Source organism: Elgaria multicarinata, chromosome 1, assembly GCF_023053635.1.
Source record: "Elgaria multicarinata webbii isolate HBS135686 ecotype San Diego chromosome 1, rElgMul1.1.pri, whole genome shotgun sequence".
Classification (NCBI taxonomy): Eukaryota; Metazoa; Chordata; class Lepidosauria; order Squamata; family Anguidae; genus Elgaria; species Elgaria multicarinata.
In genome coordinates, this window is record NC_086171.1 from 177302135 (window position 1) to 177323609 (window position 21475).

A 21475-nucleotide genomic window follows, 5' to 3' on the forward strand; every position below is an offset into this window, starting at 1 on the left:
TGCTTTCTATTTCTTGTCCTGTAGTGTTAAAGGTAGAGACAAAGACCATCTTTGGGACACAATTTTTGGCAGATTCTGCCTCCAGTGGCCAATTTGAGAATTGCAGCTTTTATAAACAGACTTTCCTGCCCCTAAAATTCATTTATGGCACTGAAACAAGTAGAACAAATCCACTTCCACAAATCCAGAAGTTATTTGCAGATAGTTTTGAGATATTTGTACCTCCTCCTAAAGTAAAACCATGCTACACTTTCACTTTCTGTTGCCAATCAAATTTGCAGTCATAGGTCACTGCAATTGTCCCCTTAGTTAGCAAGAAGCTAGTGAAGATACGAGAGGGAAGTGGGCTTCCTTCGAGTTGAGTCACCCAGGAATCTGTAGAGCCAGAAAAGGTTCTTACTTTTCCCCACCCCGGTCTAGTGCTTCCTACATAGAATGCCGACAATCTTGCTAATATATTTGAAATATCCATAAGGAAAAAAACCTAACCAAATATGCACAACTGTTAAATGCCCTGAGCAACAATACACTGAAAATATTCTCTAATAGCCATTTACCTTCTGCTTAATGTATCTTCTTCTTTGTCTTTCTTGGAGACCACCTAGAAACACGAAAAGCAGAGCTCTCTGTCAGAAAGGAAGAACTTTGAATATTGGGCTGAGCTCTGTCAAAGCAGCACCTTTTATAAGAACAGAAGAAGAGCCATGCTGGATCAGACCAAGGGTACATCTAGTCCAGCACACAGTGGCCAACCAGCTGTCGACCCTCCCACCCATGTTCCCCAGTAACAGGTGTATATAGGCTTATTGCCTCTGATACTGGATGTAGCACATAGCCATCACGACTAGTGGCCACTGATAGCCTTCGCCTCCAGGAATTTATCCAACCCCCTTTTTAAGCCATCCAAATTGGTGGCCATCACCACATCTTGTGGTAGTGAATTCCATAGTTTAATTATGTGCTGACCAGAATCTCCCACCAATCAGCTTCATGGGATGACCACACTGGATTTTAGCATGATGACACAGGGAGAAAACGCCTCCGTATCCACATTCTCCACACCATGCATAATTTTGTACACCTCTATCATGTCTCCTCTTCTCCTCCTTTTTTTCCAAACTAAAAATCCCAGCTGTTGTAACCTTCCCTCATACGGGAGATGCTCCAGCCCCTTGATCATTTTAGACCTGGTACAGATAAAAAGAAGAATTTCTTCACACAGTGCGCAGTTGCAATTCACTACCACAAGATATAGTGATGACCACCAATTTGAATGGTTTTAAAAGGCGGTTAGACAAATTCTTGAAGGAATTCCTGGCTGATAGTCCTAATGGCTATCTGCTGCCTCCAGTATCAGAGGCAGTATGCTTATGTGCACCAATTGCTGGGGAGCATGGGTGGGAAGGTGTTGTTGCACTCATGTCCTGCTTGTGGGTTTCCTGTGGGCAGCTCATTGGCCATTATGTGAGCAGAGTGCTGGACTAGATGGACCCTTGGCCTGATCCAGCATGGCTCTTTTACCATTATGTTTCCTAACAAAGCATTTTCAAGCTGGAACTCAACACTTTCATGGCCACTGCATATATTTTTGATCCAGAAATAAAAGCAATGAAAATCTCTTGTAAAGTGAACCAAATGACTTGTTTAATATTTTGTTTGAGATTAATACTGTAGAGGCAAAAGGAATATATAAGTTGAATAAAATAAACAAATGGATCTAACCTATGGAAGAATGTTTGTAGTATTTAATCTAAGCCATCAGCAGAATTCTATAAAGAACTCTGTACATTTGAATGCCAACTCATTACTCAGTTTGGATCTGTCCTGGGAGGTAATTCCATGACCAGCTACATGTCCTTTTGCATAACAGTTAGCAGTAACAACTGCCGCATCAAATTTGGCAACTCCCACGCAGAAAAACAGTTGCAATCCCCCAGCCTAAGTGCTGAGAATGAGAATGTTGATTCCAGAGATACCAAAGCTTCAAAAGAGCCAGCATTATCTGGGCCTGCCACAGAAGGCAGGTGGGCAGGATATAGGGAAGCCGTCACAGTGCGATCACAAGGCTCACTTAGAATGAATTTTAAAGAGAAGATCTGGGCTGGAATTCAGTGCTCATCTGAAATGGACTCTTTGCTAGCTCATTTGAAAGGTGCGGAAAAGTAGGAGCTGAACCCACAGAGGCCGAAAATGGATTGAGGAAGAAGCTCCCATTTCCCTAACCTGAAAGATCTCAGCCCTGCTTCATGCATTACTCATATGAAGAGAGCCCTGTACTTATGGGACACTGGTCCCGCCACCTCCAATGCCATGTGGCTCCATGGTCATCCTGGCCCCTCACACTCACACACACACACACACACACACACACACACACAACATCCACATCTACATAGGCCTGATCTAGACAGGGCACGTGAGGAGCTCTTCCTGCCAGAATGTTGTGCGCCGCATGTAGACACAGGGCGACAATCCTGGAAGTAGGTAAGTCCAGGATTGCCCCCCTCTCCAGCCCTCTACACCCGTAGGTATAGACATGCCCATAGAGGAAGCCTATGCACTTAGAGCTATCTGTGCATAGTCTTTCATGAAACACAAACCCTGACTGTGCAGGATTTCCACTTGTGTGGAAGTGTGCACACATAAAACTATAAACCTATAACCTTCCCCTGTGCAGATGTCCACGTTCAACCCTTGGACATTAAGGACAGTGCTAGTCCCACAGTCCTTTCATGTTGAGCTTCCTCCCTGGGAGCAAAGTGTGAAACAGGGTCTTGGCCTTTTTTCAGTCAGGGTTCTTTTCCTCCCTTGACCTTTAATGCTTACCCGGAATGAGATTGTCCTTGGAGTGGTCCGTTTGAATGAGCTACTGTAGGTAATCACAGGGTGAGAGATTAGTAAGGGAGCCTCAGATCCGTCTTGGTGCGAGGGACAGCTTACAGCTTCACCTTCTGTTTTAGGAATGCTCCTTTCCGTGGCCTAGTGGAGAGGCGGGTAAGAAATATATTATTATTATTATTATTATTATTATTATTATTATTATTATTGACAAATATGAATCAAGGAACGATAGGGATTGAGAGGTAAGAGCCTTGGGCTGATCCAGTAATGTAAAATGGATTTTTTTTTAATAGCGTTGAGAGGTCTGACAGATTATCCTATACAAATTTATCTGGGAGTAAAACCCATTGAGCTCAGTGGCACATACATCTGAGTAGAGATGTATAGGATTGCACTGCACATGTGGCAGACCTTGTTGGGTTATAACTTCTGAAATTTCTGAGTAAAAGTACAAATGATATTGCCAAAGGTTTCATTATATCGCTCATTATTTAACTCTTCTGGGCACAATTGCAGAAGCAAAAAATAAAATAAAAAACAAAGCAAGTCATTGGTCAGCAACTTGGGCAGGATCTACACAACTGCTTTATAACGGTTTATAAGGGTATTGATAACTATTGGGGCCCATGACACATTCCATATACCGTTTTCAAACCACTTTCAATTAAAAACCTGCATTTTTAGTGTTCTGAACCTCCCTATGCACAGTTTATTTGTTAGTTACCTGCTTTGATCCTCTCTGGAAATGTTCATACCACCACCACCACCACCCCATGGTTATTTGATTATATTGGGTAGGATCCAACTAAAGTCCTACTTTAGGGTTGAAATGAATGAGACTTAACTTCATCATGACTAACTTAAATCCCATTCATTTCAATGGGTTTACTCTAAGTAGGACTTTAGTTGGATTCTACCTATGCTATATGCCACCCCAAGAATAATGTTATTTGTTGGCTTTATATAAATATCACAAATAAATAAAATAAACAAATCAGATGAACGTCTACTAATACTGGACTCATTTAGTCCTTTAGTTGCTCTCCTTACGCCGTCAGTCTCCCTTCAGCCATCCTCGAGCATCACAGCCAGTCCCTGCCATATCCTACTCTGATTCCATTGCGGAGTGAAGCAAGCTGCCAACTTTGAAGACTGGAGTGCAACATAACCCCATCTCTTCAGTTCATCCCGCCTTTAACTTGTGTTTAAACTTGATTCCCAAAGCACAGCTTATATTCGGGAAAATATTATTTATTTAAATTGTTTTTAGCTTTACATTGTTTTAATTTTCCTATGTTAAATTTGTTAGACTATTTTTAGTATAAATTATTGTAAACCACCCAGAGAGCTTTGCCTATGGGGCAGTATAAAAATGAAATAAATCATCATCATCAATCGTCAACATCATCATCATCACCTCCCTGGGCTGCTTCCCACTAAAACACCATGGTTGAGTACCTGCGGCACAGAGGCAGGTGTAGCTGCAGAACGAGGAACTTCATGGAAGCTGATGTTCCTTGCTCTTGGCTGAATCTTCACCTCGAGCCGGCTGATGCTTTTCCGTTCCCAAGACGTGCGCTGAGGCTGTTGCGTAGCCACCTCATTCTGGACTGCAGACAGCCTCTGAGACTCATGAGTATTCATGGACTTCTGCTCCTCAATGAAGACCTGATCTTTGTCTGTGTTGGGGTCCTTCACTTCCTGATCCAAGTTTTCACGTTTCTCCACTGCCGTCTCTTTCTTTTCCTGATCCAGCTTTTGATGCTTTTCTTTTGCAGGGTCTTTTTGCTGAACCAGCACTTCACATTTTTCCACTATTGGATCCTTCTGTTCCTGGGGTGGCTCTGAAGGGGACTTTACTTTCTCTTCAACAGCTTCCTTTTTCAACTTTCTGGCATCCAATGTCTCCTTCTTATCCTGTTTCACATTATTGAACATCTCCACTCGCTTCCTGACCCTTCTGTCTTCCTGCTTATTTAATATGTCTACTTGTTTCCTCTCATTTTCCAGCTTTGAGGTCACCAGCTTTGATGGCTTGGCCTCTGTAGGACTCCTGAACCTATAATGAAAGAGAAGTAAAGCTTTTAGAACCTTAGAAATGTCACTGGGGGGCACTACGGTGTTAGGTTTTGTACAGCAAGGGAATGTATGACTGCCAGAATATGCCAACCAGATTAAAATTAACTTGTACACAACCTGTGGCCCTCCAGATGATTTGGCGCAGAATTCCCAAGGACCCTTATCATTGGCTGTGCTGGCTAGGGCAGATGGAAGTTAGTAGGCCAAAACATCTGAAGGACCACAAGTTGTATACCCGTTTAGAGATAATGGAACTTCCAAACCAGGTTAAGATAAATTTCATGAGGAGCCAGGACAAACCGCGATGCCCGCACACACGTTCCATGGTCTCGGGATCAGCCTGAAACCATAGAAAAAGTGGGCTCAAAGAGTAGGGCAAGATCCTGGGGGAAGGGAGGGATCATCCCTCCCTGCTCCTGGGATCCCCTGTGCATCATGTGGACACACAGGGATGATCCTGGGGATCGCCCTGGGATATCGACCCGTCTAGCTATGGCCTTTGTTTGGGGGGAAGAGGATTGATTGATTGATTGAGTGATTACATTTTTATACTGCTCAATAGCCGAAGCTCTCTGGGGGGTTCACAAAAAGCTCTCTGGGTGGTTGAGAGAGAAGAGAGAGCCGGCCAGAGAGAGACAGAAAGGACTAGAACAGAAAAAGTTGAGTGCACGAGGAAGCAGCAGCTGGAAAAGCCTGAATACAGCTAGGATAAAGGACTTGCATTTTTGCAACTTTTATTTTCTTGTAAATAAAAGTGTCTGGAGTGTCACCCACTCTGTGTCTACAACCTAAACCCCATGTTATTGGGAAGGGGGAGGTAAAAGAAAGAAAGTGGGACTCTGATGGAGATAAAAGATCATTAAGTTGCTGGGGAGGGGTGGGGCACGTCAAAGAAGTAACCCTGACTGCTGAGAATCTGGCTTCTAAGATTTTGCCAGGCAATATCCACATATTCTGGGAAGGAACCACCACTCAGTGGTATAGTACGTGCTTTGTATCCAGAAGCTCCTAGATTCTATCCTGGAAACTGCAGTTAATGAAGGATCTGGCAATGGGAAGAACATAAGAAGTGCCCTGATGCTGGATCAGACCAAGAGGCCAACCAGCCATTGGCCAGGGATGAACAAACAGGACAAGGAGCAACAGCACCCTCCCGCCCATGCTCCCCAGCAACTGTTGCATACAGATTTACTGCCTTGATTACTGGAGATAGCACACAACCATCAAGGCTAGTAGCTATTGAAAGCCTTTGCCTCCAGGAATTTATTCACCCCCCTTTTAAAGCCATCCCAATTGGTGGCCATCACTACATCTTATGGTAGTGAGTTCCATAGTTTAACTATGCGCTGTGTGAAGAAGTACTTCCTTTTATTTGTCCTGAATCTCCCACCAATCAGCTTCTTGGGATGACCCCTGGTTCTAGTATTTTGAGAGAGGGAGAAAAATGTCTCTTTGCCCCCAAACCCAGGAGAGCCACTGACAGCCAGAGTTAGTTATATGGGGCTAGGTGTATGAAATAAACCAGTAGTCTGGCCTGGTAGAGCAGTTTCCTATGTTTCAAATCTGTCTTGACAGGCATAAGGGCTAGAAATCAGCTTTTAAAAATAATAATTAAACCATGAAGATTTTCAGATAGTGAATTCAGCACCCAATATACAATCCTTTCTTTGTCTGAAATCACATATCACAAACAATCCTGATAATAGTCCCGCCTTGTATTAACAGACACATTTCCTTTCTCTCCCTCTTTCTTTCACTCATCCACCCACAATCTAAAATAGTAGAAGCCAGATTCCAGAACAGCTCAGCAGCCTTTGTTCCAAATCCTCTAAAGTCTATACTGCAATTAGGGTTCAGTCCTATTGATCGCACCCTCAATGATCAGAAGCCCCTGAACTCAGAGGCATCCTATCATCCAGTGCAGGGTGGCAAAAAAGCAGAGGCAAACTTCACCTCCCCATCCTCCCACCCTGTATTTTTTGCTATGTGGGCTTTTTCGCCCATCTAGCAATGGTGTTTCAGATGGGGAAGGGAGGAAGCTGGAGAAGCCTCAGGATAGCTTGTATCCTGGCCTCTCGGGTCTCCTCCCATCCCCATCTACCAGAATGCCCCCTTTTCCCCTCTCTGAGGTCAATTTTCTAACCTCAGGGGCCAGCTGATAAGGTCCTTTCTGCATCAGCTTTGAGGGGACAGGGGGTGGGATGGTGGATCTCTGATTCCTCCTTCCAAGGTTGAACTGCTGTCTCTGGGGGGAATCTACACTACTGCTTTAAAGCGCTTTATAAAAGTTTTGACAACTGTTTGGGCCCAGGACACACTGCATATACAGTTTTAAAAACATTTTCAAAGTGCTTTAAAGCGCTTTAAAAGCAGTAGTGTAGATCCCCCCTCTGACAACTTCTCAGGCAACTTCTATGGGTCATAGGTTTGCTCCCTTAGTTGTGAAAACTGAATGCAACATAGAAAGCTGCCTTCCCTTAAGTCAGACAATTTGTCTTCACTCTGCCTGGCAGCCATTGCCCAGGATCTCAGACACAGGTCTTTTTCTCAGTATCTGCTACCTGATCCTTTTCTATTGGAGATACCAGACAGTGACTACTGCTATATAAATAAATAAATAAATAAATAAATAAATAAATAAATAATAATAATAACCTTGTGCATGCAAAGCATGTGCTCTCCCAATGACTTCTGATCCCTTCTTCAAGTAGGGATGGGAGAAGCAGGGAGCCACAAACTTGTCAAAATTCCCTAAACCTCACTTCAGATCACGGTTTGTCTCACTCCCATTCTCATCTGCAACCTATTTTGGGGGGGTTCATTCAAACGGAGAAATACATTTTCCAAAAGTGTGCACTTTTCTCCCATTGCTGAAAGCATGAAAAGGAGAACTGTTAAAGTGTACATTTAAAAAAAAACGCTCACATTTTAAATTTTTTAAGAATTGTGCATTTTTTAAAGTGTCAGTTTTGCAAATGCAAACACAAGTTTGGGAATTCTAGAAAACATGCACTTTTATTCAGGGTTTCAAATGGGGCATTTCTGAGTGATTTACTAAAGGAAATGGAATTCTCATACATCCAAATCTGCAAATTACTCACAAATGTGAGTTGCTCCTTCATTCCAATACCCCCCCTCCATCTACAGCCCTCTGTACTATACCCCACATCATTCCCAAGAAGTGTCCCCCAACCCCCAGGAGGTTGTGGGGGAAGCCCAATGGGGCTGCAGATGATAGGGATAGGGAAAGCCCTGTTATGTGCTCATGCTCTGTTCATGGAAGAAAAGTTTGCATTCAAGCTAGACTTTCTCATTCCAGGCAATCCACACCCACCTTCCTAAGAATGGATCTAATGCCCATTAAAGTAAACACAAATACTTCAGCTGTCTTCAAAAATCAATGGAATTGAGTTCAAGCACCATGACAGCCAGAAACAGCTTCAATCTGCCATGCAGAACCTTACATGTACCCCACCCCAACACACATACATATACCTATTGGGTGCTCGACTGGTCGCATTCTGTACGGCGCTGGGGGTTTCCACCTTTACTTCAGACGAGGAACTCAGCTGTCTGTGTCTTCTCCTGCGCTCTCTCTCCTGTTCTTCCTCATCCTCAGCACTCCATTGCTGGGCCAGGCTAGCCGAGAAAGCAGGGTAGAAAGACAAACATGTGTTTTACTAAAATGCTGGCTCGGGAATAAAGGGAACCATAAGTACAGATTTCTTTCATTACACTATGGTGACCACTGCAGTGCGGAGCCTGCGTGACATGGACATCATCTTCTGAGGCACTTCGTTGGGTTGCACAAGTATCTGAGGTTAAGATGGTTGGGGACCCAAGACAGGGCCTTTTCAGTGGTGGTGCCCCTCTCCCAATATCCCAATCAATTCCCTGGCATATGATGGGCAGTTTAATGCATCAGTTTAGTTGTTTTACAGGGCTTTATTTTAATGGATAATTGTTGCAGCTGTTTTAATTTGTGTATGTTTTTATTCTCCTGTATGTTCCCCTCAGATTGTTGTGTTTTTGTTGTTGTTGTTATTTTAAAATATCTTAAAAGCCTTGGTGTGAAAATAGGACCAATACAAGTACACAATGTTGGAGGGTATGTTACAGTAATAACTATATTTAAAATATTGTAACCTTACTCCAGTTTGGTTTAAGAATTTCACCTGACCCCCATAGGTGAAAAATATGTAGTTTCATCTACTATGTACCTTTTCTGCATTCTGAGGTGGGGCAGTTACATGAAAGACTGAATATTTGGATATATTCTAAGACCTGCATTTGGATGGTGGGAATCTTGCAAAACCGGCTGAAGGAACAATCGCCGCCAAAGAACCAAGTAAGGATGGAAAGCAGATTTAGGATCAGTTCTGCCCACCTGACACTTCTCCTTCATGTATCAACACCTTACCTTGAATTCTTGCCTCCCGATTCCTGCTGGACAACCTAACGATAGTAATTGCTTACTCAAAGCAACCAAGCCAGATTCTAGTGGATGGGTGCACTCCCATTGGGCTGTTTTCTGGATGTTGAGGTGTTACTATCCCACATACTACAGGTGTGCCTGTGAACATTTCCTGATCTCCTTGTTTGTGCATTCACACACAAACAGTGGTGTAGGAAGCCCGTCCTACAGACTCAGCAATATGATGTGGCACAGCGTTTCTCAGAGCAACATCGCACCTCCTACATTCTGCAGCAGTTGTGGGTGGAGCCCTGCTCTCCAGACAGCTGCTGAGAGGCAGGGGGATCCGAGGAGGTTGCCTGTGGGCACCATTTGCCCCAAGAAGCACAACTGAAACCCATGAAATGCTCTGAGTGAAAGCCCCCCCCCCCCGATGTTAATACATTTCAGTAGCTACACGGCCCTCATTGACTGACAGGGCTCCAGTTCTAGACCGTGGCACGGGGGGTGCCCAGCCTCCTGGCATGCATGAACATTGCCACTCGCGTGTGTAGCTATCCCAGGGTGCTGGTTAATCATTACCACGGCACTTTTACTTCCAAAAACAAGTTAAGCCATGTTGTTTTCCACTAAGAGAGAGAGAGAGAGAGAGAGAGAGAGAGAGAGCGCTATGCAAATCAGGGAGAGAGAGAACGAGAGAGAAAGCATAACAAAAGATTGGAGGGACGAGAGAAATAAAGAAGTAAAGCATGTAGAAGCTTTTGGCACTGAACTTTTAAATCCTATTGGAGCAGCAAGCACCTTGCCCACAGCCAGCGGTGAACAGAGGAACGGCACCAACCTGCTTGGGCCATTCATGACTCACACAGACCCTTCCCTTGGGTGTTTTTTAAATCACAATAAGACAGCCCCACCCTCATCTACAATGACCTGGTTTAAAAACACACACGCCACTGAATTGCTGCTGTGCCAGTGACACTGTGATTGGACCACAGGGCTTAGGGCTTTAGATCCAACCTACTAGCATCTGCTCCAGCAATCTTTATTCTTCGTTTGTCCCTCCTGTGCCTTCATTGCCTGCACTTCTTTTGCAGGGTGACCATATGGGAAGGAGGACAGGGCTCCTGAATCTTTAACTTTCAGCTTAATTTCAGCAGGTGTTGCCATTTGTATGCATGCAGCACCTGGTGAAATCCCCTCTTCATCACTACAGTTAAAGCTGCAAGAGCCCTGCCCAAGTTACCAGATACAAACAGAAACCCTGCCACAGGCGCGTATTTCAAAGCCCCACCAGCAAGCTGTGTGTAATAAACCTGTTATGTTGCCAACACCTGTGTGGAGTCTGAATGAGTAATCAAAATTCAGCAGGTAACAGACCAGTATTAGCACGTAGTCAAGCTATGGAATTCATTACCACAAGATGTTGTGATGGCCGCCAGCTTGGATGGCTTTAAATGGGATTAGGCGAATTCCTGGGCCAGATCTACACCAAGCAGGATATAATATAACACCTTGAAAATGTTTTGAAGACTGTATATGGAGTCTGTCCTGGGCCCTAACAGTTGTCACTACTGTTATAAACCGTTTTAAAGCAGTAGTGGAGATCCTGCCCTGCAGATTGGCTGCTTGTCACAATAGCTGTATATCACCTCTCGTATCAGAGGGAGGGAGTATGCCTCTGTGTGCCAGTTGCTGTGGCATACAGTTGCTATTGTGCTCGTGGCCTCCTGTGGGCTTCCTATTGGCATCTGGTTGGCCACTGTGGAGCCCAAATGTCACACTGAACTTCAGTTAACTGGGGCCTTAGCTACCTGTTAGCCCGTGACAGAGGAGGGAAGATCTCGCGTTGTGTTTAACGCACAATCCTTCCTCTGTTTACACGCAATGCGTGACAACCTCAAAAGGAGAGGTGTCGCACCTGCCATTTTTGGGGAGGGGGATTAAAGGGCCAGCAGTGCATGAACGCTCATGCGCAAAAGGTAAGTACTTTTTGAAATTTAAATTACTTTCCCCGCTCCCCCTACCCTACTCTACCCCCATGGGCGCAGCGCTCCTGAGGAGCGCTGTACCCCATGCACAGCTCCCAGCTCCTCATGAGGAATCGCGCAGAGCCAGGTGAACCCATGGCACCCGGCCACATGTTCCGCGGTCTTGAGCTCAGCCCGGGATGGCGAAAAAAATGGGGCCAAAGGGGAGGGCGAGATCCCAGGGCAAGGGAGGGATCATCCCTCCTTGATCCGGGGATCCCCTGTGCATCATGTGGACACACAGGGATGATCCCAGGGATCAGCCCGGGATAAAGCCCCGTCTAGCTATGGCCTAAAACTCATTTATTCCAGATTTCAAGTGACCTGGCCTCGAAGAAGAAGAAGAAGAAGAAGAAGAAGAAGAAGAAGAAGAAGAAGAAGAAGAAGAAGAAGAAGAAGAGCTGCAATTTATTGGTAGCGCATACACCAGGGGCACATGGGATTTCTACACCAAGCAGGAAATGACACTTTGAAAATGGTTTGAACAGTTTTAAGTTCCTCCCAAATCCTTGGCCCCAACAGTTGTCACTCCTGTTATAAACTGTTTTAAAGCAGTAGCGTAGATCCTGCCCAGGCACCACCATAGACACTAACAAACACACACGCCACGAGATTCCCTTGCTAGCATTAGTGCTAGCTCCAACAAGGAAATCCCTGAGGTTTCTCTTGTTGGTATTAAAAAATAATTCCCTCCCTTATCTCCAAGCTCTGCCATGCCCCAAGGAGTGCCACCACCATAGCAGATGGAGGGTGGTGCTGGTTGGGTGCTAGAAATGGCTTGGTGGGGTAGACTTCCTGCACCCCTGGCATACACCTTGCATGCAGAAGATTCCAGGTCCAGACCCTCGCATCTCTACTCAAGGCTGAAAAAGACGGCTATTTTAAATCCTAGAGAGCTGCTGTCGGTCAATGCAGACAGACCAAAGATCTGTCGCAGTATAAGGCAGCTTCTAAAACTCCATTGTTATCACCCTCCATACAGCTGAACCTGCATGTCAAATGCAGGTTTGGTGGGTCTGGGTCTGGGCACCGTCGATGGTACGGACCTGGATCCACATGGTGCACTCCCAGCTCCCGGAGGAGGGAATGGGGAGGAGAAAGGCAATTCCTGCCTCCGGGTTTTGCGGCTCGCCAAGGTGGTGTAGGAAAGGCAAACGCAGTAATATGCTAAATGTATTCAGGCATGAGTCCACATCTAAAGACCAAATGTCCCTGTCCCTGTGCCTACTAAGTCACAGCCTCAGTGTATGCCTGATTCCCATGCACCCACCCCGCCATCTGCCTATATATCCAGATCACAGAGGTACTTCCTATACATAATGCACAGGCCACATACCTGGTATTTGCAGAATATTATTATGATCTTCATCCTTGGCACTGACCCAACATGTTTTAAGTTCCTCCCAAATCCAGTTTGTTTAAATAATCGGTCAGTGTGACCCATTGGAAAGGGAGCTAGATTGGATTGCACCTCCATTCAAAACCTATCTTGTAGCCTTGGTAAAGTCATGTGAGCGCCAATGGCAGCTTCCCTCCTGGAGTGAAAGCAGCTTCAGGGTGGGGGTGGGAAGGTGGGGGTGGGAAGGCTTCAGGATCAGTCGAAGACACTGAGGCAAAGAACAAGAAGGGATGTCCTCTCATCTCATGTACAAAAGTCGATTAGACTGGCAGATGAAGCTGTCTTCAATAGTGACAATGGGACAGCATTCTCCACGGCACCTTAAGCTAGCAGGCTCACACAGAAGGTGCAGAGCAGGCTGCATGGCACTCAGGTCTCCTTTCCAACACCTCACAGCATCTGCCACCTGAAGCAACGGCTTCACTTTGCCCAGTGGTAGGGCCGACTCTGTAGGGTTTAAATCTCCCCTCCCCGCATTCTTACATTAAATCTGGTGGGTTCTGATAGCTTGAGGGTGGGGGTTCATCAAGGTCACATTGTGGATACACAAAAGCTGAAATGCCAGAATGACATCAGTAGGCCATGTCAGCAGAGAATCAGGAACTGCCAGGATTAGAGACAAGTTGTCTGAATCTGTGCTCAGATGCCCCGTTTAAGGTGCTACTCAGGGCTTCAGACCGAAAGGATCCCCAGGCTATGATGTCCTGACCCCCATTCCCCAGGATCCAAACCACCAAAAGGTCAGCCTTAACTATGTCTTCCTGGCTATTAGACCTGGATAGATTTGACGCATAGGAGTACTTGCTTTGCTTCCTCCCTGCCCACTTGTGTGCCAAATCCTCAGTCCAGGAGATTCATACTCCCTACTTGCCATTCTGCTATGTGCAATGTCAGCTCTAAGACACCACTGAAGCACACTAGCTCAAGGGGGAACCCAGCCATAGTCAGGTTAGTCTGCAGCCATAGGCAACTCTGACAATTGGCTAGCTGACATATCTCGCTAAGAATGCAATTCATCAGCATCTTTCATTGAGGGCTTTTTAACTCCATGCACAAGAATGATAAATAAATAAATAATAATAATAATAATAATAATAATAATAATAATAATAATAATAATAATTGTCCTTTCACAATGAAACTAAATGGTGTGTATAATATAGGTGCAAAGCATCTATGGGAAATGAACATTAAATTCTGTTCCATCCATTTCAAAATAATTAGCTGGAGAGAGTACTCCAATAGATGTTTCTATTCCTCTCGTTACGTGATCACCTGGTGGCTAGGATATTATTTTAAAGGCGTTGCATATCACAAAGATCTGCAATACATTAATTACCCAAAGGGTAATTAGGGTAATCCCTTTGGGTACTTAATCCCTCTAAACTTTTAGATGGCACATACAATAAAGATCCCACTGCTCAACAGATGCTGTCCATGTAAAAATACCGAGGTGGAAACCATATCACATGTGTCACTGTTCTGTAGATTTTATCAAGGGGCTAGAAATGATCTTCTGAACCCCATTTTACAATCTTTTCCTGCTCACCCAACTGATTTTCTAATGTCCCTATTACTTCAGAACTCAGACAAATCAATCACCGGGCAAGTGGCCAAGTTTTTGAACTTGGCCATTTCTGTTAGATCCAATAATAATAATAATAATAATAATAATAATAATAATAATAATAATAATAATAATAATAATAATAATATCCAAAGTATATCTGATATATGTCAGGGTGGGAAACCTTTCCTTTCTGTCAAGGGCCACATTCCTTAGAGGTAATCTCTTAGAGACCACATAGTAGTGGTGGGTTAGGCTGAAAGCAGTGCTGGGCAGGGCCAGAGCCCAAAGTGGGCAGGACAGACCCACCATCTTTTTCTGTCATACCCTTCTCCCACCTCTCTCTTTCTGACACCCCTTCTCTCTCTCTCTCTCTCTCTCTCTCTCTCTCTCTCTCTCTCTCATCCCCCCTTCCCTTTTCATTCCCACTCAACAGTCACTCTTGCCAGAGGGCTGATAACTTGCAGATGACTAGTGCAATCAGGCTGGGGGTTGCATGAAGTTATGCTGAAGGCTGTATAGATAAAGCCTTACATGGCTCGGGACTGCAATACCTGATGGAACGCCTCTCCCAGCATGAACCTACCCCGTACACCATAGTGTATACAGGTAGGTTCTCTGGGTCATTCTCTGGGTGCCTATTCTGAGGAAGGCTCAGGAGACAGCAACAAGGGAGAGGGCCTTCTCTGTAGTGCCTCCCCCCCAACTATGGAATGATCTTCCCGAAGAGGCCTGCCTAGTGCCCACATTGCTATCTTTTCGGCGACAGGTCAATTGAGCTTAACTGGTTCCAGATCTGTTTTTAGGTTCAGTTGACAGCTTATAGTTGACTATAGTTGTTTTAAATGTATGTTTTTATGTAAACTGTGTTTTCATTATTTTCAATTTTGTATATTGTTTTTAATTGTTTTAGAAATGTAATAGAACAGAAATGTATAGAAATCAGTATAGAAATGTAATAAACAACAATAGCAGCAACAACAACAATGCCATAGGGCCACAGGTTTCCCACCATAGTTCTATACGTGACCTCAGAGATGCGTGTCTTTGCAGAAGCAGGACCCAATCCACAATTCATTTCAGTGGGGTTTGTGCAGGACAAGTTCTTGATGGTTTATGATCTTGGTGCTTTAATTTACTCACAGAGAGTTAATGCTTGATAGTTCTCCCAATTTTGTTACAATTTTTTTTTACTTGCAAAAGAAAAGTAGCATTGAAATAAAAACATGAGCCCTTTCTGTCAGCTACACAAACTGGCAAATCTATAATATCAGAAGCAAACAGTTGCACAATAAACAAATATACTATAAGCCTGTGTGGTCCAAAGATCAAAAAGCTCAAGGGACTCATTGTTGGCCTTGGGCAAATTACCATCTCTCATTCTCAATTCCCAGCCTATGGTTCTGTAGGAACTGTGAGAAGAGACAAGACAAGGAGAAAATAAAAAATAATTTCTCCCAACTTTAATCATGGAGGAACTCCGGGAGGGGCTGTGGGCCAAATTGGGAAGAGGAGTGGGCCAGATTAGGCCAACGGTGTGGGCCAAATCCCTGGCTTCACATGGTACTCTCTTGGGCGCAAAGCAAAGCTACTCTGCTGGTGCTGGGAAGAGCGGCTCTTCTTCCTGCTGCCAGCAGGATTTCTGCCAACTACATCCTCAGTTACCTCCGATCTGAGACTGGAGATTACAGCCTGGCTTCCTGACTGGCCCAAATTTGGCGATGCCCTCGGAGGAACCCCAGGAGGCTCTGCAGCTTGGATTGAAAAACCCAGCAGGCTGGATTAAGTTCAGCAACCCTGTGCTAAACAATGTAGTTTATTTATGTATTTATGTATTGTTCTTTGACTGGACTACATTTCAGGTCTGTATTTATTTACTTTGCTCATAAACCTGTACTACAAGCAGCTTCAGATCAGTGCACATTGTTCCACTGGGTTTTCTTGCTGGGGTTCAGGTGTTTAATGGGTGTTGAACCAAGAAGATCTCGCCTCGCAGTGGTACAGCTAGGTAATTTTTGACCCTGGACTTTGTGTTTTTATGGGAAGGCCCTATAAATGGCCATGAGTATTATTTCAGTTGTGAAGCATTCTTTTTCCCCAGCAACCATTCCATCCTTTGAAACTGCTTTTACATTCCTGAAATCTTAGAACAACAAACAACACTATTTGCCAACCTTAATTTTTTTAAAAAAATAATAATACTCTGAGCATGTGCAGTTTTGCATTTTAAACTCACTTAAATAATAGCAGCAGCATGTCTACAGGAACTCAATGGAGATTGCTTCTGCTGCTTCGATGCCCTCATCACCCACCACTCTCTGAGTGGTGAGGGCACCACTCTCTTCGGGAACCCTCAGGGTTGCAGGGCCCTAAATGCACCACTGGCTTTAAGACAGTACTTGATCTTCTGAGTGTTATTTAATCTTATATGTGATAAGCGATGGTTGGCAGGAATGAGGGAAAGACAGATGCCCACTAAATAGAAGTGGCTTTGCTGAAAAACTGGGCCATGAAGATATATTTTTTAAAAAACAAAAACAAAAACCTGCCCTTTGCTGCTCAACAGCTCAGGGAATGACAAGAGGAGTTTCCATATCTTTGGAAACAATCTTTCCGCTGCCAAGGCCCATGCTGTCATTGGGATCCTTCTTTGTGGGGGAAGAGTTAGAAGAAGACGCCCAATTCCTGCCACGGCCTGTACCACAGCAGGGCCTTGAGCCCATGGAGGTGCCTGTTGAGCTCCCAGTCACTCAGAAAGGCAGGAATGCTGCCTCAGAGGAGGCTGAGCACCCTACAAGACCAAGGGAATGTCAGCGCCAGAGGAGGCAGGGTCAACTCAGAGAAACTGCCATGCTGCAGCAGAAGTCTATTCAGAGGAAAGGGGCTCCTCATGAGAAGGGCTCTGACCAGAGAACTCTAACATACTGCAGCTGGCCCCAGTATCTGCCTAGCCACTGTTGGAAACATCACTGTTCCAGCAGCTCCAGTGCCTTGTACCTTACCCTGTGGTTGATGCTCCATGATACTGATCCTTGGACTCCTTCTTGACTCCACTTCTGGACTGTTCAATGTATCTGATTGCCTCACTGTGTTGTGACCTTTGCCTGCTCTTCTGATCACTGCTGCTTTAGTCTTGTAGTATCCCCTCTTAAAGGTACATACATCCACATATCACAAGTCTGACCCCGCATATCTAACTGCTTGCCTGTGTTTGACCATTTGCCTGCTTAATTGACCACTCTGTTGTTTATGCCCCTGTATTGACTAGCAAAGTTCCAGGACTTAGTTTAGAGTGGGACACACACTTTAGCAGGGGTTCCACTACCAACCCCTGAAAACCCTTAGCTCCTCCTTGGGCCACTGCTTGTTACTAGCCCTTAATGACTGAACAAGCAGTGACAGGAGATGGCACAAGAGATTCTCTTCATCTTGCCCTTTTCCTTTGGACATCTGTACAGACTGGACCCAGGGAATCAGTGCAAGAGAATTATTCCTGCTTTGCAAAGGAGCATAGGATGGGATGTGTCCTCTTCTCTGAGAAGCTGCAGTGACACTGCTTTCCATATTGGGCAGTGGCTAGCATTTCCTGACACACAGGGCTGGTTCGCATGACACGAGGGTGGTTAATAAGCCACGGTGACTGGTTAACCACCCCTGCGGGTGCCAGGTGCACGCAGATTCATTTCCTTAATTCCCTTCACTAGGCGCATCTTCTTGTGTCATCCGAACCCAGCAAGACTGGCTTGTTGGAGTGATTAATAAACCACCCAAAAGCCATCACCTGTTGTAGGAAGCTTTATTAACCACCCCAACAAGCCATCCTCGCCAGGTTTGGATGACATGAGAAGCCATGGTGGATGGCTTAAATCAGTAACTTGGCATCCACAGGTGCCACAAGATGAACATGCTTAAATAAGCAAGGTTGGGCTGTGGTGATCATGCAACGAGGTCACGGACTGTCATACTAACATGGAATCTATAGTATATTCCATCCTGCTAACATCTGAAGAAAGCTTACACACTTATACACTTGGACATGTGTAAAATCTCAGTTCAATCAAAAACTAGAGTTCTTGACTGCGTATGCACAGTTTATGTATAAACATGCAGTGTCTCTGTTCAGACCTTCATGCCTATGTGGGGAATGGGGACAGCAAACACTAGGTGGATTTCAATGTTATGTCTACTTAAACTCATTGAAATGAGTGGGACTTAAGTTAGACTAACCTGGGATACAACCCACTATCCTGATTCCATGAATAACTGAATTCACTGAATGTCTGAAAATGTTGTACTATTGCTTCATAGAGTTATACCTTTTAAAAAATGTCCAGACCATTTTAAGCAGAAAGGTTTGGCTCAAGGGTGACTGGGAGACCCTTGGTAAGGACCCAACTCCAAGTTTGTGTTAAGCATCTCATTTGTGCACCAACTGAAATAAACCAGAATATTACCAGTCTGATGTAACTGACATGGGAAATGAATGGACCGGAAACCAACAATTTGCTGATTTCATTTCAGCAGTTGGAATTGGTTTGCAAGAACTGAAGGAAGGGCTTTCCTGTTGAAAAACTTGGTTTTCGCCTTTTGTCAAAACAAGATTTTGCAAGAAAACAAGATGCTCTTGTTAATAGACACAGGGCTTGGTCTTCCAAAATATCTCCTCTCTTTCCTGTTTTGAAAACAGACAATGCACAGCTCCTTCTTTCCTTTACGATAAATGTAAAAAGGAAGGAAGCCGAGATGAAATAGTCCCCTCTGTTAAGTAGACCACATAGTGACTGAGATGCCCTTTATATGTTACAGCTGTGGTTGGGGAGCCTATTTTGAGGGGGGCTTCATCACAGAATGAAGGCTTTATTCAGGACTGGTCAAATCTCTGCAATATTTGAGATTTCATTTGTGTGAATTCTGTAGTCTCTAACTCCCTGTCTCCTGGTTATTCTTAAGGATGCTGAGTTGGATCCAAAGTAGTGCTCAGGAAGGCGATCTCCATGATTCTTCCTTCCCCCTGAAGATCCGCTCTGCCTCTGAAAAGCTGTTCTGGAGGACTGGGGGATCTTCCACGGCAGCATGAGAAGCAATGGAAGGGGCTGTAGGGTAAATGGGCAAAGATCACCTTCATTGGATCTGGTGCTCTGCATAAATGGAAGGAGGGCTTCTGCTCATGGAATGGCCAATCTGGATCCAACCCACTATTCAGAGAAGATAGATATGTATGTCCCACTGATGGCAAGGTAACTTTTGTGCTGTAAGTTCCATTGTTGCTCAATTGGGGAGTTTGTTCCAGAACCACCACCCTCTGTGATCATTTTACAGAATCTCAATCCTGATAGTTTAACAGACATTTACCTAGCTAGGCCATCTGATCAGCTGCTCCCCTTAAACACCGGTTAGTTTGTCTATACCTACATTCTCCTTCTCTTCCCATCAATCAATTCTTTCCTTGTGGACTGTAAGCTCTTCTCCTTGTAACTTAATTCCCCACCCCCTGAGCCTGTCATATTTTGTTTAAAATAAAAACACTTTGTAAAAGTATAAATAATAAATATCCCTTGGGTGTTGCATCAGAAAATTGGAAAATATTTTTTCTATGACAGAAGAATCTCCAGTGATTGTTGATATCGACTCACTACAGCGCTACATCTAAGGTTCTAACTTACCCCCACATTTATTGCCCTACCAGATATGCACATAATACATACTCTGTAACTATAAAATTCCAGAAAGTGTTGTGTTCTAAGCCAGCTTTCCCCAAGTTTCTGAATCCCCTCCAGAATACAACTCCCAGCATGCCCCAGCCAGTCTAACACATCCGGAGGGCACAAGATTGGGGAAGGCTGGTCTAGGCCATCCCTTAATTGAAACATCACATTACATCACAGCTTGGCATTTCATCAACATCAAGGAACAACAGGAAGGCGTGGAACTCCAGGGAAGCTGAAATTCTGGGACAGATGAGCAGATAACAACCTTAATATTGTCACATCAATCATGACTCTCAGTATGTCATAAAACAGGTGTGATAGATGAGCAGCAAGAAGAGATGAGTAGCAAGAAGAAGGTAAATGCTTTCACAGTCTCAAGACTGTAGAAATCAAAACTGGACCACCCTCCAACTCATGTTCTCACCCATTCATAACTGGGAACACTGGACCTCTGTGAGTATCTACAATCTGCAGCCTTCCAAATGATGTTGGACTCCAATTCCCATTGGCCCTAGACAATATGGTTAATGGTCAGGGATGGTGGAAGTTGTCCAGCAATATTTGAAAGGCGGCACGTTCCCCTCATTCTTGGCCTACAGGAAGAACAACATGCACACAGGACTAAATATGGCAAAAAGAATTAAAAAGATTATATTTTAATATCTTTGCTACAATATAGCCAAATATAAACATTTCAGCTCCTTTGAAGACTGGCAAGTTAAACACCCTGCCATTGAATAAAACCTAAAAATACTTAATCATGGATGGATTATGCCAATTCTTATTAACTATATTATTATTATTATTATTATTATTATTATTATTATTATTATTATTATTATTCTAGTTGACATTTGAGACATAACTGGATTTTGCATGCAATTTCATTTTCTGTGCTTGTGGCCCTGATAATTCATATGAAACCAATCTTTCAGTTACAGGAGATGGGTTCTGTGAATGGCATGATTCCATTGGTCTTATAAAGCACTTTTCAGGATGTAAATGTATTCACTGAAGCTCAAAAACCAAATGCAGTGTGAAAAGTCACAAATCCAGAGGAAGTCTGTTCATACCTCACTTACGGCCAATGAGGAATGTCCAATTCATTACTCTCAATTTCTCGTGGGATTGTAATAACTATGTATGATTGGCCACATGTGATTCTTGTGTCAAAACCACAACAAATTACACTTGACCTCCAGTAGTGTAGTGGAACTTTTGAAATTCAGGTGCTCATCATGAAAGTCCCCATAGCCATGCCCCAAAGAGAGTCCACAATTACAGACAGCTATGTTGATCCCTATCAACAAACCAGATTTAGGAGTCTTAATTGCCCAGTCAAGACCCCAAAATACTTTGCATTACAACTGGAATAGTTCACAACAATATAATGTTGCAGGGGAAATTCTTTTTCCCCATCTACCATGAGCATTGCAGCTA

At 44.1% G+C, this 21475-nt stretch overlaps 2 protein-coding genes across 2 annotated transcripts in view; both read right to left on the reverse strand.

Moving 5' to 3' along the window:
- TNNT2 (troponin T2, cardiac type) overlaps positions 1-21475 on the reverse strand; it is a 311842-nt gene that overhangs the window by 55098 nt on the left and 235269 nt on the right. The window lies entirely within an intron of this gene.
- LAD1 (ladinin 1) overlaps positions 1-21475 on the reverse strand; it is a 40435-nt gene that overhangs the window by 12296 nt on the left and 6664 nt on the right. Inside the window, exons 2-5 of the mRNA XM_063143855.1 lie at positions 8416-8559; positions 4300-4900; positions 2827-2979; positions 558-601 (exon numbers count right to left, since the gene is read on the reverse strand). Of these exons, the coding sequence (XP_062999925.1) occupies positions 558-601; positions 2827-2979; positions 4300-4900; positions 8416-8559 (942 nt within the window). The remainder of the gene's footprint in view (positions 1-557; positions 602-2826; positions 2980-4299; positions 4901-8415; positions 8560-21475) is intronic.